Source organism: Danio rerio, chromosome 24, assembly GCF_052040795.2.
Source record: "Danio rerio strain M-AB ecotype USA chromosome 24, GRCz13ab, whole genome shotgun sequence".
Lineage (NCBI taxonomy): Eukaryota > Metazoa > Chordata > Actinopteri > Cypriniformes > Danionidae > Danio > Danio rerio.
The window spans coordinates 20,469,128-20,487,027 of record NC_141044.1 but is presented as its reverse complement, the minus strand read 5'-3'; the positions used below and the strand labels follow the sequence as shown (position 1 = coordinate 20,487,027).

General features: G+C 35.0%; 1 protein-coding gene across 4 annotated transcripts in view; it reads left to right on the top strand.

Annotated features, from left to right (window-relative positions):
• cul1b (cullin 1b) overlaps positions 1–17,817 on the top strand; it is a 34,944-nt gene extending 17,127 nt beyond the window's left edge. Inside the window, exons 4-22 of one of the 4 annotated variants that reach the window (XM_087308404.1) lie at positions 1,406–1,573; positions 2,107–2,157; positions 3,933–4,023; positions 4,160–4,323; positions 4,441–4,603; positions 7,804–7,934; positions 10,297–10,404; positions 10,497–10,603; positions 10,800–10,848; positions 13,543–13,674; positions 14,044–14,161; positions 14,246–14,322; positions 14,439–14,570; positions 14,644–14,736; positions 15,854–15,901; positions 16,039–16,121; positions 16,220–16,325; positions 16,656–16,779; positions 17,233–17,817. In XM_087308404.1, the coding sequence (XP_087164530.1) occupies positions 1,406–1,573; positions 2,107–2,157; positions 3,933–4,023; positions 4,160–4,323; positions 4,441–4,603; positions 7,804–7,934; positions 10,297–10,404; positions 10,497–10,603; positions 10,800–10,848; positions 13,543–13,674; positions 14,044–14,161; positions 14,246–14,322; positions 14,439–14,570; positions 14,644–14,736; positions 15,854–15,901; positions 16,039–16,121; positions 16,220–16,325; positions 16,656–16,779; positions 17,233–17,234 (1,947 nt within the window). In that variant the 3' untranslated portion in view covers positions 17,235–17,817. 4 annotated transcript variants of the gene reach the window in all.
• Positions 17,818–17,900: the final 83 nt, after the last annotated feature.

The following is a 17,900-nucleotide window of genomic DNA, read 5'->3' as shown; positions in this document are numbered from 1 at the left end:
TAACTTGGTTAGGTATATCTACTTAAATCAGTCAAACTGACTAAAATATTACGTTAAACTTTGTATAGCTAAAACAATTCACTTGAACCCTGATTGATAAACTTTTATCAAGTTGTTGATCTATTGGTATACATAATATACTTGTTTGTCAAAATGATTCAGTCCGAAATGGTAAAAGGTCAAATGTATTTACAACATATTTTGTTAACTCCCAGATGAATAATGACATAAAGCATCTTTTAAACGTAATTGTGTATTTTTTGGTTAAAGCACAACGTTTTGCTCCCTTATTGACAATTTTAGTTTAAATGGACCCAAATATATTGTAAGAGTTGCAATGCAAAATAAATGTATTATTCCCAAATATATTGTAAGAGTTGCAATGCAAAATAAATGTATTATACTTATTTAAAGTAAAAAAAAGATATATATATATATATATATATATATATATATATATATATATATATATATATATATATATATATATATATATATATATATATATATATATATATATATATATATATATATATATATATTTTATGTCTAACAGAGCAAGGAAATTTTCACCGTATGTCTGATAATATATTTTCTTCTGTAGAAAGTCTTGTTTCTACAGAAACGAGACTTATTTTGGCTAGAATAAAAGCAGTTTTTAATTTTTTAAACATAATTTTAGGGACAAAATTACTAGCCCCTTTAAGCTATATTTGTTCTCGATAATCTACAGAACAAACCACTGTTTATAAAATAACTTGCCTAATTACACTTACCTGCCTAGGTAACCTAATTAACCTAGATACGCCTTTAAATGTCACTTTTAGCTGTATAGAAGTGTCTTAAAAATATCTAGTCAAATATTATTTACAATCATGGCAAAGATCAAATAAATCGGTTATTAAAACTATTATGTTTAGAAATGTGTTGAAAAAATCTGCTCTCCATTAAACAGAAATTGGGGAAAAAATAAACAAGCGGTCTAAAAATTCAGGGGGGGCTAATAATTCTGACTTTAACTGTATATATATATATATATATATTTCTAAGCAAACAGTTCTACTTTCGCAATACCACAATTGGTTTGGTTTACACTTATGCAATTCATACAAGATTTATATTAGAAATCAAAATGTAAGAATTAGTTTTAGTACATTTTGCAATATTTGTGAGGATTTTATTATGCTAATGTTGCATAAATAAATTAATTGTACCATATTAACACTGGCTAATCATTACACAACATGGCTTTCCATAACTAATAAGTATTTGTTTATTTAAAAAAACATCAGGCTTAGTAGTTTTCCATGCCTTGTTAAAATGCAAAGCAGTATGAGTTGTCAGTTCTCCAGACCTCGCTCACTTCTCCACCTGTTTCTCTCCTCCATCTGTGTGTGTCTGGCAGGATGGAGAGGACCTGATGGATGAGAGCGTGCTAAAGTTCTACACACAGCAGTGGGAGGATTATCGCTTCTCCAGTAAAGTGTTAGATGGGATCTGTGCTTACCTCAACAGACACTGGGTGCGTCGGGAGTGTGATGAGGGACGGAAAGGAATTTATGAAATCTACTCGGTGAGAGAAACAGCGCACGCCCCTGCCTGACTCATTGCTTCCTGTTTTACATTTCCATACATTGTGTTCATCAGAATGAGTGATGACTAAACCTTGTAGTATTTCAGTTCAATTCATTGCATATAACAGCCAACAGACCATACCTGCAATCACCCATCAACAGTATTTTTGATTAATGCTTGCCATTGTCCGTTGTTAGCTGATAAAAGATCTGTCATTTGACCAGTTGGCTTGATGTGTTGAACATGTTTATGTGTTGCTGTGCTATAAAAAACCTAACTGTTTATTTATTGTGATTATATTATTTTGATTTAAATGGTAGCAGGTAAAATCCTTATTGTTCAGCCCTGAATTAATAGTAATTAAATAATTGAATGCTAATAATAGCTATATTTACTAATGTTATTATTTAATTTCTCTCAAATTCTGTCACAAATCTAATATTTTGCTTTTGTAAATAGTTTTTAATAATATTGTGTGTTTTATATCTGTTTTAGTAATAAACTATATAAAATAATGTTTGTGCTTCTCAGCTTGCTTTGGTCACTTGGAGAGAATGTTTATTCAGACCTCTAAACAAGCAGGTGAGTCAGTCATTTCTTTTCTTGGCATTTTATAATTATGCAGTTGTAAATGACACTACTATATTTCTTATATTTGTATCAGATGAAATAAAGTAAATACAGTGCTCGGCATATATGAGTACACCCCTCACAAATCTCTCATTTAAATTAATAATTTCTATAGGATGCTTTTCAGTGTTCCGTTTTACAAATTCCATTTGTAAAAATGTTATTTGACTAAATATTATTTTAATAAATATATCCATTAAATTAATCTGTTTTGTTCAAATGCGCCAATATATATTACCCATATTCACTGAGAATGGATAAAAATATTCATTTTCAAAATGGGGTGTACTCCGTTATACTGAGATTGCTGCAGATTACCCAAGACTAATTCTCCCTTTTTTTAGAACCAAATTAGCCATATACAGTTAAAGTTAGAACAATTAGCTCTCCTGAATTATTATTTTATTTAACAGAGAGAAGTTTAAACACATTTCTAATCATAATAGTTTTAATAACTCATTTCTAATAACTGATTTATTTTAGCTTTGCCATGATGAGAGTAAATAACATTTTATTAGACATTTTCAAGACACTTCTATATAGCTTAAAGTGACATTTAAAGGCTTAACTAGGTTATTTAGGTTAACTAGGCAGGTTAGGGTAACTAGGCAAGTTAGTCTACATAACAAACCATCATTATACAATATCGAAAAAATATATAGCTTAAAGGGGCTAATAGTTTTAACCTTAAAATGGCTTTAAAAAAATGTTTAAACTGCTTTTTTTCTAGCCGAAATAAAACAAATAAGACTTTCTTCAGAAGAAACAAAAATTATCAGACGTACTGTGAACATTTCCTTGCTCTGTTAAACATTATTTGTGAAAATTAAAAAAAAAAAAAAAAAAAAATCAAGGGGGGCTAATAATTCTGACTTCAGCTGTATGTCTCTGAATTAAGCCATATTTACATTGATTTGAACCTTAATTAATATAAAGTTGATTAATCATTTGCAAGAAAATGGCCTATATAAAGGACATTTGTTCCCTAGATTTCATAATATTGGGTGTTACTAATTTAATGAGATCAGTATTGACAAAATACATCTTTTCACTCTAAAGTGGCAATTAGATGGATTACATAGACAGTTTAATAGAGCTTATATGCAGTTATATTCCAAAAGTGCTGCGCATAATGTTATGAGCTTTTAAAAATAATTTTTAATTTGCAAATATTAAATTTTGAGCAAACTGTTGGCTTTTAAATATGAATATAAACTGCTAACAGGTGGCGCAAGTCACTGTTTTAATGATTAATGATTCATAAAATCTGTCTGTTTTATCAGTAGGTCACTGAATCATTGGTTTACTCAATTTAGTCAGAAAATCTGAAACATTCATAAACAAAACATTTCTGTGTCTTACTCAGAGATGTGTTTGTGTGCATGTTAAAAGGATAGTTTGGCCGAAAATGTCAATTCTGTCATCATTTACTCACCCTTTTCTTGACAGTATGAATTTATTTTACAGGGGAAAATATTTTGAAGAATGTTGGAAACCCATACCCGTTGACATCCATAGGAAGACAAAGAAATACTATGGATGTCAGTGGTTACAGGTTTCTCACGTTTCAATATATCTTTTGTGTGTTCAACAGAATAAATATATATATATTTATATATAATTTAAAACAAGTCAAGGGTGATTAAGTAATGAGTTAAAATTTTAGAGTGAACTATCCCATTAATAGGATTATGTATTGGCCTTTCTTGTAACTGTCTTTTATATAGGTAACCAATGCAGTTTTAAAGCTTGTTGAGAAGGAGAGAAATGGTGAGACTATTAACACCAGACTCGTCAGTGGAGTTGTTCAGTCCTATGGTGAGGCAACTTCACTTCATTATTCTGTGATTGTCGACTGCCCTTAATGTTTATTTTTAAATCGTGCATGTGAATAAATGCAGTGCTTTCTAGACCCCTGAAATATCAAATTGTGATTTTATTTTGTCTTTTCTAGTTGAGTTGGGCTTGAATGAGGACGATGCATTTGTGAAGGGCCCGACATTATCAGTTTACAAGGAGTACTTCGAGGCCCAGTTTTTAGCAGACACCGAACGTTTCTATACACGAGAAAGCACAGAGTTCCTCCAACAAAACCCTGTTACGGAATACATGAAAAAGGTAAAGTAATACATTCAAGTTCAGATGCTAGTCTTACATCCTAATGAACATTTCTTTATATTTTATTGGAGACTTTAGTTTTAACCATGTTCAGATTGTGTGTGCATGTGTGTATAGGCAGAGGCACGATTGCTGGAGGAGCAGCGGCGGGTTCAGGTTTATCTCCACGAGAGCACACAAGACGAGCTGGCTCGCAAGTGTGAGCAGGTCCTCATCGAGAAACACCTGGAGATCTTCCACACAGAGTTCCAGAATCTTCTAGATGCTGATAAGAATGAAGGTCAGCCAGTCCTGCAATATCATCTTTATTCGGAGACAGTATATTATTTAAGATTTAATTTTGTTAACAGCAAACATTATTATATTAAGAAAGAAAGGAAAGAAAGAAAGAAAGAAAGAAAGAAAGAAAGAAAGAAAGAAAGAAAGAAAAAGAAAGAAAGAAAGAAAGAAAGAAAAAGAAAGAAAGAAAGAATTTATTAACTGACAATAATTGTTATATATTTTTTTCTGCTTTTCACGCCCAGTTTTTATTCTGGCTAATGTTTGCAGTTGATTATATTATAAAAGTATGGCACAAGCACTTCCTGTAGGTGACATTTATTGAGACACTCATTCAAATAATTTGTAACTCATTGCTTCAAGAACAAATGAATTATTCACTCATTCAGATAATCTGGTCAGAGCAAGTCCCCAGTTTTGATTCCAAAAACATTTGATTTGGTTATAATAATTGCTAATATATAATGACAAAAATAAATCTATATTTGTGTGTTTTTGGGCTATCAAAAATGCATGTTTAACAGTAAGGCAAGGCAAGGCAAGTTTATTTATATAGCACATTTCATACACAGTGGCAATTCAAAGTGCTTTACATAAACAAGAATAAAAGAAACAAGTAAAATAAAAACAAATAATAAAAATGAGTAAAAAAAACAAAAACAGGTAAAATGTGATATAAAAGAATGAAGAAGAAGAGAAAAACATAATAGTGCAATCTGTCGGACACAGCACAGTGCTCATTCAGTAAAGGCACAGCTAAACAGATGTGTTTTCAGTCTTGATTTGAATATGCCTAATGTTGGAGCACATCTGATCATTTCTGGAAGCTGATTCCAGCAGCGGGGGGCAAAGTGGCTGAAAGCTGATTCACCCTGCTTTGACTGAACTCTTGGAACTTGGAATCTGAGTGATTTGTTGGGTTTGTATTCAGTGACCATATCTGTATTGTATTGAGGTCCTAGGCAATTAAGTGATTTATAGACAAGTAATAATTCTTTAAAGTCTATTCTGAATGTAGCATGAGTTAGTATCCAAATGTAAAATTTTCATTAAGTTTAAACAACCAAATTTTAAGGATGTTTTTAACCTCACTTTAACATTTGTAGATCTCGATAACTACAAGGATATAAGTATATATGTATGTAAACGCTGATCATATTACAGTCCTCAATGTATTTAATACAATAATAATATAATACAATTTTATGTCATTATTCCACTTTCCTGCTAGTGGTTGTCATTAGTGTTACTACAGTACAACCCAAGTAATAGTTGATGAAAAAAGCCTTTTAACCTTATCGATGTTGCAGTGTTTTACAAGACTTGTAAATAATGACAGCACCCTTTGATTTGACTTTCAACTTGTTTCATTTGATCAAACTGATTTTTTTATGCATAAGCACATATCAAATACTCAAATACTGGCGCGATTTGATCTGGTCTATTGTCCAGCGCAGTTGTAGTTACACAATTAGTTAGTAGCACAATTAGTTGTGCGCTTACCTTACACATTACTTAATACACACAGGATGTACAGTAATACACAAATATCTTTACAAATGAAAAAGAATTAAGGATTAAAATATTACAAAAATGATTATTTTCCAGCCTACATAAATATAAAAACCATACTTTCATGCCTTCTCGGGGGGCTTTTTCAGTTTATTCAGAACAATTTGCTTTTGTAAAGTTACTATTATTAGCAGTATTATTTATTATATGCATATTTATTTTTGTTTTATTAAAAACAAGCTTAGATTTGTCCACCTGTCAGATTTTAGACCATATGGGGCACAGCATGTGTATTTGAAAAACTTTTTTGACCACACTTCGTTATTATTGTTCATTTATTCTTTTTCTGGAAATTAGAACTGAATTTAGAAATATTTTTGAAAAAATCTTTGCGCTTAACAAACAAAATTAATTATGTATAGGCTAATAGATGTCGGTGCGTACAACACGTTTCTCTATCCACAAGAGTGAAAGCGAAAGTAAACAATGAGAAGGCTTATCTCTCATGCTCACGCTGTAGATGCTCTGTTTTCTCTCTAGTGAAGTGTTTAGTTTTTCCACTTACAAAGTCCGCCTTGTAAATAGCAAATGCGCTATGGCGCGGCGCAACTGACTCTCACCAGATGTTCACACCGAAAGCGGCGAGAGCATCAAAGTAGCTGGAAGTCATTCATTTTCAATGAGAGCCAGCGGCGAGAAGCAGCGCGGCGCGTCTTCGTCGGCGTGAGCGTCGATGAGAGTTGAAATGAAGTCAACTTTATGGTAATGAGCTATGACGCAGTTCGGCGGCAAGCAATCAGAATGAAGACATCCACCGCTTGATAGGAGTTCAGAGAACACAGACCTGTGAACTTTGGTTCCGATCACAGTTGTTCCCAAGGGTTTGATTATTGCGGTCGCCGGATTTCCAATTATTTACAATGTTTTCCTACAGGAACATACATTAAATAAGTTACTGGCGAGTTACTGATGTTTATTAATGTTATATAAATTTATCTTAAAAAAGTGGGAATCTCACGCGATGTGACAGTACAAAACAGTACTGCTGCTTCAGGATATTTCAGACATTTGACCACAGGCCACATGCAACTTGATCTTCCATTGTTGTATGAATTTAATAAGAAGTGCGCAACATTTTCACGCTAGAAACATGTTTTATGCAGGAATGTAACTGATATGCTGCAACGGCTCCTTTAAATACGAGATCAATGTAGCGAGTTTTGACGCTTTCGCCGCCGGAGCTGAAGGCAGACAGCGTTGTCGCCAGGGTGGCCAGAGTGACCTTGAACTCTCTCGCCGCTTTCGGTGTGAACGTACGGTTAAAGGGAATGGGAGATGAGACTCTGATTGGTTTATTCTCAAAACACACTTTGCGCAGGGACCATCAAAATAGAGCCCATTGTCTTATTGACTGCATGATTCATTGTGACTTCTTTAATTATAATTAAGCATTTTATTTTTTAAATAGTAACTAAAAGTAAATAGTAACTTGTGTTGCATTTTAATATTAGTACTTAATTAAAAAAAATGCTTTACTTGTTGCTTAAAGTAACATTATTACGTAACTGACGTTACTTGTAAGCTGTTCACTACATAATCATCATGATAAAAAAATAAACCTTGCACATTTCTAAAATCCACAAAATAACACTCTGTCTGATGGTCATCACACATTGTTTATAATTGCAGATCTCGGTCGGATGTACAACCTTGTTTCCCGGATCACAGATGGATTGGGAGAGCTAAAGAAACTCTTGGAGTCCCACATTCATAATCAGGGTCTGGCAGCCATCGAGAAGTGTGGAGATTCAGCGCTCAATGTAAGTCATGCTTATGCAGTTTAACCCACAGTGACCATGTGGAAACAATGCTTTCAGTTTCATGCTGAGCAATTTAAAATTTGATTAATTTGGCTTGTGAATGTTGTGTTGAAAGCACAAGTGAACCTGAATTTCTTGTACTTAGCGTCACGTCATTTGTAATAATCCATAACAGGACTATTATTATCAGGACAAAAGCTGTTTGACTGTGACCTAAAATCTCCATGATTTAAAAATACACTTGTATTATATTTCATAGAAGTGACTCACCCACTGTATGCCACATCAATAAAAGCCAGGCACCGCCTTTACAGGAAAACAAATCTTGATTTATTATTTAATTTTAAAAATGTAAGTATTAGGAACTGAATAAGAAAAAAATATATAAAACACACTTAAGTGAACTTTAAGTTAACATTTAGACATATTTAAAACACCAAGTCTAAATTAAAGCAAAACTGGGTGTAATTTGTGTGGGAAATATGATCACAGCCTCATATTTTTGTTTTGTTTGCTTCACATATATTGCATCACCTAAGTTGCTTTGCAATAGAATTCAAACCATATTTCAGATGGAATAATATGGAAAATACAGCCTTATTCATTGACACCATACTTTGGCTGTTTCTCAATTCTGAGAACGGACTTACATTCTTGTGGAGACCGGTCTTGCCAGGTGTCCTCGGAAGAACGAACTCAGGAGACCGTGAGGGCAGAGAATGCGTCCTTTGAGAAATGGGATGCTGCGTTCTTCCTGATGGTCATGTGACCTTCACGCGTTTTAAATGGAAATTATTTAAACATTACAGCATTCATACAATGATCCCCCCCCCCCCCCCTTCAAAATATATACTTTGCATAAAAACATTATAAATATACTCTGCACAATATAAATAAAACAAATTTTAATACGAATTTCAGCAAACAAACACCCTTAATGTGTTTATTCCTTTATTAAGATGTTCATGTTAATGTTTACTTTCACCGTTTCATTTAGGGAAACTCCTGAGGTAAATAAGTGATATCTCTGAACTTTAATAATAAATCTAAATAAAATGCTGCGCTTCCCACCTCCAGTCGCAATGACTTCTGGGACTTCCAGAGCGAGTTCGGTGCTCAAGTCTGCATCAGTGCGTCCTCGATATCAAGATCACATCCGGGAAGTTTCACGCGTCCTCCGTACTTGCGGCCTTGAGTATTGGAACTGAACTTAGGCAGCTGATGATGACGTTGCACGAGAACACGAGAATGCAAGACCGCTGAAGAACGCATATTGAGAAACAGCCATAGACTTTACTTGGACAGGTTGCCCAGGTATATTAATATGTATATATTATCACCCATTACATTTTTTTTTGTATCCGCCCAAGATAACTCAAATGTCTGCGTTCGATTAACCAATGTAAAATCTTCTCCTGCCCCATTTCATACTGCTCATTGTGTGTGAGCCAGAACTGTCAACAACACTTCCTCAGACAGTCTCACGTGCTCTGCAGAGACCCAAAGACATGCAACTTTTTGAGGCTTAAAAATACATCTAGCCGGTGTTTCTAAATCTCCTAAAATGTCTGGGAGTCAACTTTTGCTTTCGCTTTCTAAAGCTGTTATGTTTTTGCATTACTCTTTTTATTAAAGACTTGGCTTCACAGCTGACAGCGTGCACAGCTGCGAGAACAGGAGAAAAAGTAAATAATGGATTCATTCATCTAAACAAGTAAAAAAAATTACTGTATACTCAGAGAGGACAAAATGAGATTGAGATCTAAACTGGCTGCAAAATATAAGTACACCAATAATCAACTAAATTGCCTTATTTATATAATCTACACATTTTTTATTCTAATTATTACAAAGTATCCATTTTAGAGATATAGTCTGTTGTTATTTATTTCTCATTTATGTTATGTTATTCATTACATATGTTATGCATATCTAAAATGCTTTGGCAGTACTGTAGTAAATGCATACCAGTAAAGAGAGAGAGAGCAGAGTGCAGCTGTGTGCAGATGGCTCCAAAATAGCATAAAAATGAGAGAAATACTGGATTTCTTTTCTTATTTCAAAAGCCCTTTGACCAAATTTAACCCATTGAAAAGAAACAGTGTATAATAAATAAAACTATTGTTAAAAATCACATTATTTTGTGTCATATGTAATTAATCATTTATGTGTTGTGTGTAAAGAATGTGGGACCAGTGGGAAGCACTGGCCAGTAATATTTATCTCCATCAATCCTGGATATCATGTTAGTTTGTTTTTGTTTTGTTTTTTGTCGTGCGTGTTTCCCGGTACATCTGCTCTGCTCAGTTCCTGTAAGGCCTTAATTTGATCACAGTCTGAATTGTCACTTCTTGTTTTTCAGGATCCTAAAATGTATGTGCAAACTACCTTGGATGTTCACAAGAAATACAATGCTCTTGTCATGTCTGCGTTCAATAATGATGCCGGGTTCGTGGCGGCACTGGATAAGGTTGTAAGCTTATATGAGATCTGTTGTGTACTATAGTGGTTATTATTAGCCTCTGGTGTAATTTTCATTCTGTGATCTGTGCTGGTCTTCAGGCCTGTGGAAGATTCATTAATAATAATGCAGTAACAAGAATGGCACAGTCCTCCAGCAAATCCCCTGAGCTTCTGGCCAGATACTGTGACTCCTTACTGAAGAAGAGGTGATTCTCTCATTCACATCATTATTGGTGGACCAGACTCCATATCAGGCTTTCATTTTCATCTTTTAAGAGTAGAGTTTTGAATCTCTTTAGTGCAATAAAAATGAGCTGACAATAATATCTAAAGAATGAAAACTGCATTAGCAAGGCTCTATATTTGAAACTGAGGATTTAACCAAGTTTGTGTTGTGTTTAGTTCAAAGAACCCAGAGGAGGCTGAACTTGAAGATACTCTCAACCAAGTGGTGAGTTTTTGTTTTCCACTGATATTACTGCTCATAACAGCGTCTTTTCTTTATTGTAATGAAATTAATTTCATTTACTTTACAAATTTACAAAGCCTAGATATTTATTTCTAGCAGAACTTAATCTAGATTACTATTTAAAGATTGTTTTCAGCTTAATTGAATTCACTTTGCCTGAACTTTTATTTTAAATTATTCCAGAGGACAAGTATATGTACACTCACCAGCCACTTTATTATGTACACCGTACTAGTACCGGGTTGGACCCCTTTTTGCCTTCAAGACTGCCTTAATTTTTCATGGCATAGATTCAACCAGGTACTGGAAATATTCCTCAGAGATTTTGGTCCCTATTGACATGATAGCATCACCCAGTTGATGCAAATTTGTCAGCTGCAAATCCATGATGTGAATCTTCCGTTCAACCACATCCCAAAGGAGACTGTTGAAGCCATTTGAGTACAGTGAACTCATTGTCATGTTCAAGAAACCAGTCAGATGATTTGTGCTTTATGACATGGTGCGTTATTTTGCTGGAAGTAGCCATAAGAAGATGGTAACACTGTGGTCATAAAGGGATGGACATGGTCAACAACAATGGTGAATTGACCTGTTGCTCAATTGGTACTATTGGGTCCAAAGTGTGCCAAGAAAATATCCCCCACACCATTACACCACCCCCAGCAGCCAGAACCGTTGATACAAGTCAGGATTGATCCATGCTTTCATGTTGTTGATGACAAATTCTGACCCTATCATCTGAATGTTGCAGCAGAAATCGAGACTCATCAGACCAGGCAACGTTTTTCCAATCTTCTATTGTCCAGTTTTGGTGAGCCTGGGCGATTTGTAGCCTCAGTTTCCTGTTCTTAACTAACAGAAGTGACACCTGGTGTAGTCTTCTGCTGCTGTAGCCCATACGCCTTAAGGCTGGAATCGCTGTGTGTTCAGAGATGCTCTTATGCATACTTCAGATGTAATGAGTGCTTATTGGAGTTACTGTTGCCTCTCTATCAGCTCTAACCAGTCTGGCCATTCTCCTTTGACCTCTGGCATCAACAAGGCATTTGCGCCCAAAGAACTGTTGCTCACTTGATATTTTTCTTTTTTCTGACCATTCTCTGTAAACCCTAGAGATGGTTGTGTGTGAAAATCCCAGTAGATCAGCAGTTTCTGAAATACTCAGACCAGCCCGTCAGGCACCAACAACCATGCCACGTTCAAAGTCACTTAAATCACGTTTCTTCCCCATTCTGATGCTCAGTTTGAACTGCAGCAGATCGTCTTAACCATGTCTACATACCTAAATGCATCGAGTTGCTGCCATGTGATTTGGCTGATTAGAAATTTGCATTAACAAGCAGTTGGACAGTTGTACCTAATAAAGTGGCCGGTGTATATGTTTATCAATAAAATGCAATCCCAAAAGTGAATGGGACATAATTAAAAGATTTTTTAAAGTTTTTTTGACACTAATATAACTTGACATTAAACTTGACATTAAAAATGACATTTTTGTCATTGTTTTCTCATCCTTGACTTGTTTTTTCCTTCTGTTGAAAGCAAAAGAAGATATTTTGAAGAATGTTAGCCATGTCAGAAACCTGTAGCCATTCTCTACATTAGTTTTAATATTTCTTTCCCCCTTGTTTATGTCAATGGTTACAGGATTCTTACGTTCTTCAAAATATTGTATTTTGTGATCAACAGAAAAAAACTGTACTTTGCAACCACTGAATTTAGAAATAGTAAATAGTCAGTCTTATTTTCTGTATCTTTTTAATAGATCACAAATTAATTACAAGTTTATTAGACACCTGAACACATCCAAAATAATAACATTCATTTAAAAAAAAAAAACTGTAAGTGTTGTATCTTTTTTTTTAAAAATTGTCAATTGTCCCACAAGAAGTTGCTCACCTTAATGTTTAAACATTTCAATAACATCCAGAGACGGTCAGCTTGAATTCATGAAATGTGTGCGGTTAAATGCCCCGATTTATCTGTTTATGACCAGTCAGACAAACTTGCTGAACAGCAAGCGCTTGAAGTCATAAACTTTTTAAAATCCAGCGCTATTCTTTTAACTCGAGACGCAATGAGATTATTTTTACAAAATAGCATGTTAGATGCACTACTCACTCATGCATATCTATTCAAAGCAGAAGTTGCTCCAAAATGTCAATATTGCAATAGCCACCTCACTGTCAAACATGTACTTTTGCAGCGCCAAAGACAAAGAGTTTTATCTGGAGTGAGTCTTTAAAGAAATTCTTTTTAAATCTAAGACTCTAAGTCTTCAAAACTATTTTATATTATTTGAAGTATTTTTTTGTAAATCTATTGTTGTTGCTATCATTTTATATCATAGAAAAGTGCTGCGTAAAAACTGTTTGTTCATTTTTGACAGTTTTTGCCATGAAATAGAAGCTGACATGACAGTAAACTCAAAACTCGCACCAAAACACATCTTAATCTCAAGACTGGATAAGGCTGATAAGTCCTACAGATCATGATTGATTATTAACAGGAATGCCCTGCTGTAAACTGCACTGCACATAATCTGTCCAGGTTTTCTTTGATTGAAGTCATTTGCAACCTAAACTGTGGTCACTCTACACGGCAGTATGCACAATTAACTGAGCGCAAGTCAGTTCATGCCTGACAGGATTCTTCAACGTCCTTTTTCATCAGATGGTGGTTTTCAAGTATATCGAGGATAAAGACGTGTTCCAGAAGTTCTACGCCAAGATGCTGGCCAAAAGACTGGTGCACCAGAACAGTGCCAGCGACGACGCCGAGGCCAGCATGATCTCCAAACTCAAGGTCTGATGAGCGCTTGTATAAGCAACACCGCTCACTTCACTGCTCTTCATTCATTCATATGGATGCTTAAAGGGAGAGTTCACACTAAAATCAACATTTACTCACCCTCGAGTGATTACAATCCTGCATGAGTGTCTGTCTTCTGTAAATCACATAAGAAGATATTTTAAAGTCAGCTGAAAACCAGCAACCATTGATTTCCATCATAGGAAAAAAACAAATACTGTGGAAGACAATGGTTACAGGTTTTCAACTTTCTTCAAAGTTTCTTCTTTTGTGTTCCACAGAAGAAACTCAAATGTATGAACTAAGTAAAAGTTGACAGATTTTTCAATCCCATCAACATGATTTTTGATTGTTCACCCTCAGCAAGCGTGTGGGTTCGAGTACACCTCCAAACTCCAGCGCATGTTCCAGGACATCGGCGTCAGTAAAGACTTGAACGAACAATTCAAAAAGCACCTTTCCAACTCTGAGCCTCTGGACTGTAAGTGCTCAGGCTCTGACTGTTTTGTGTGTGTCTGTCTGTTATTGTCCTCATATTAAACGAAATGCTCTGTCTGTCTGGCAGTGGATTTCAGCATCCAGGTTTTGAGCTCCGGCTCGTGGCCGTTCCAGCAGTCTTGCACATTCGCTTTACCATCTGAGGTGAGACGCTTCAACACTTAACTCTTCCATCTTTCACACCCTTCCACGAGCTGACAGTGATGTGCGATTACACTTCTCGCTTGATGATAGTTTTCCCATGCCTTTGTTTTTCACAGTTGGAGCGCAGTTACCAAAGATTTACAGCTTTTTATGGAAGCAGACACAGCGGACGCAAGTTAACATGGCTTTACCATCTATCCAAAGGAGAGCTGGTCACCAACTGCTTCAAGAACAGATACACTCTGCAGGTTTGTGGCTTCATGGTGTCAGCAATGCAGGGCTCGGCTGGCAGCAGTGTTTCAATGTGGTGTTTCCCCGCAGGCCTCCACCTTCCAGATGGCCATCCTGCTGCAGTTCAACACCGAGAACTGCTACTCCGTCCAGCAGCTCGCCGACAGCACACAGATCAAAACCGTGAGTGCTAATCGCCAGATCACATTCTTTCACCATCTTACTGTGTTGATACAGTAAATATAAACATCTTACAATGTCCTCTATTAGACTTGTATTTGAAGGAAATGTGAAGTATTTTCTGAAATTTGAAACATGCTGCAATCATTTTTAGATGGTGACTTCAATAGAGGCAAGCAAAGCACTAGTTTCAGCAAATATTCGTTTTATTAGTAGCGAATGAAGTTATAAAGCAGCTTTGACATTTTGACGTATGTTTATTGCAACCAGTATCAGTCAGTTGTTGGCACAGGGAATAATTTGCTGCAGAAAGATTTAATATGTATTAATAACAATTCAACTTTATACAAAAATCACTAAACATAGTTAAGTAGCTGCTTATTTAATTGTGTAAGCCAGTGGACGAATATACCAACCACAGTTTTAAAACAGCTCAACTATTTTTGTACAAGTGTGTCAATTTATTTATTTATTTTAATTAAATACATAGATGTTACATTGCAAAAATCTTTAACATTTTTAAAGAAATGCTGTACAACACACGTTGTTTAGTTTGAAACGGCAGCAGGGGAAATGTATGGGGATTCATTTGTTATTCTGGGCTGAAATGATCTGTCCCATTTACACTGACACACACATTTCAAATCAGCTTAAACTGCCTGCCTTGAACTACACATTCAACAAGATTATAAATATTTGACAGACATGAGACAAATTGTCATTAGCCAAAATCAATGCTAATGTTCATTTGTAATGAATTAGGACTTTATATACATACCATATTTCCAAATTAGCCAAGAACACTTGTAGTTACTGTGCATTATTGGAGAATGAGTTTGCGAGCAACTTATGCCACAACAAATGACAAAATGGCATTAGTAATGAATTTTAACCCAGTGTCACCTTTTTTCTTTTTTTTTTTTGTGGAATAAGTTGCACGCATACTCATTCTCCAATAATATACAGTAAATACAAGTGTTCTTGGTTCATTTGGAAATGTGGTATGTATATAAAGCCCTAATTGGAAAGGTTTTGATATGCATTATTTTAGTGACTAATTATTTTAGCCGTATACAGTGATTGTATTGTTATGATTAATGTTGTTTTGTTCATTTCACAGGATATTTTAGTTCAGGTCTTGCAAATCCTGTTGAAATCAAAGTTGCTAGTAAGTGTTGAGAAATTATTTCCTGTTTCTCTATTCATTTGCTCTGCTTTCTGGTTTTTCTGTCATTCCCTTTATTGTGTACTAATCTGTCATCTTTTTTTAATTACAAGTCTAAAGATCCTGTAATATGTTTGTAGGTCTTGGAGGATGAGAATGCAAACATTGACGAAATGGATTTCAAGCCTGATACATTAATAAAACTGTTCTTGGGCTATAAGAAGTAAATGCTTCCCTTCCACATTTACATGTTTTTCTTTATGTTTGATGTCTGTCATTTTAAAGCCTTACACCCCTCTGTGTGTGTGTGTGTGTATGCAGTAAGAAGTTACGGGTGAATATCAATGTGCCAATGAAGACAGAGCAAAAGCAAGAGCAGGAAACAACACACAAGAACATCGAGGAGGACCGAAAGCTTCTGATACAGGTCATAATACATATAACACTATTAGACATTTAACAATATAAAATACTGGTTTATTATTAAATTGACTAAACGGACAATGTAACCTTAGCTATTAGCCTCATTTAGATAAGTTTATTTATTTATTTATTTTTTTACATTTTGACTAATATCAACTTCTGCAGCATGTAGCTGTTTCTGTTGAAACATTTATTATATAAAAGTGATACAGAAATACATCAAGTGCTTTGACTGTACTTGTTAAATTAAGCCTTTTTTGAAACCTATGGAAAATAGTGTATGAAAGATCATTCACCATCTGCAACGTTGTTTTGTTTGTTATTGTGTGTTCAGGCAGCTATTGTGAGGATCATGAAGATGAGGAAGGTTTTAAAACACCAGCAGCTTTTGGCAGAAGTGCTGAACCAGCTTTCTTCACGATTCAAACCTCGTGTACCTGTCATCAAGGTAACACCATGTCAGTTCTGAATCCTTCTCAAACCTGTTAGAAATATTACCAGTTCAATTTTCATCAAAGTAATCAGCAAAAATCAGCCCAGGGCACTCGAAAATAATCTGAAAAGGCCTTTATTGACATTCAGGCTATTCCTTAACTGCACCAGCACATTTCAGCAAACACTTGCCTTCATCAGGGTAACCTGTGTTTGCTGAAATGCAGTTTTAAGCAATAGCCTGAATGTCAATAAAGGCTTTTTCAGAATATTTTCGAGTGTCCTGGGCTGATTTTTGCTGTTTAATCTGATGAAAATTGAACTTTTTAAATGTTTTGAAATTTTTCCACATTTTTCGAGTGCATGGGACTGACTTTTACTGTTTATTCTGATAATGCCAAAGAGCAGCAACGCATTATTTAAGCTTATTTGCATTATTTGAGCACATTTTGTTTAATTTAGGACTTTTATTATTTCAGAAATGCATTGACATTTTGATAGAGAAGGAATACCTGGAACGTGTAGATGGGGAAAAAGACACGTACAGTTACCTGGCATAAAAACAACATCCTCTGGAGTTTGCCGTCCTTCCTGAGATGCATCTTTTTGAGGAGCGTCAAGAGTGGACGCACACATACCGAGGACTCTCAAGACATTGCTGAGTAAGACACTGGACTTTTTCCCTTTAAACCCAGACTGCTAAAGCGGCCAGTCTTTGTCTTTATGCCCTTAAGCTGCTCAGGATTGCCATTTACTTTTTAAAGATGTAAATAACTGGACATTGAACTAAACTCATAGTGGGACCCAGCGTCAGGGTTGCATGCTATAATGCCTCTCAATATAAAAGGACAAAAACTGATTAATTGTGATTCCGTCTTTGGGAAACTGACATATTGAAAAAAAAAAAAAGATGAAGACAATAAATACTGTTAACTAAGAGCAAAGCCAGTAAAATCATGTCAGATCGTCTGTTTAGAGATGCATCGTTTCCAGCCAGGAGAACAGCATTTGTATAGTGCAGCTCATTTTATAAATGTCATGAATAAACTTAATTTTTCTTTATACTTCAGTCTTGCTCATTTATATCAAGGAGAATACAGCTTTTTAACGTATTCACTGTCTGAAATATAGGTGATTTTATTTCTTC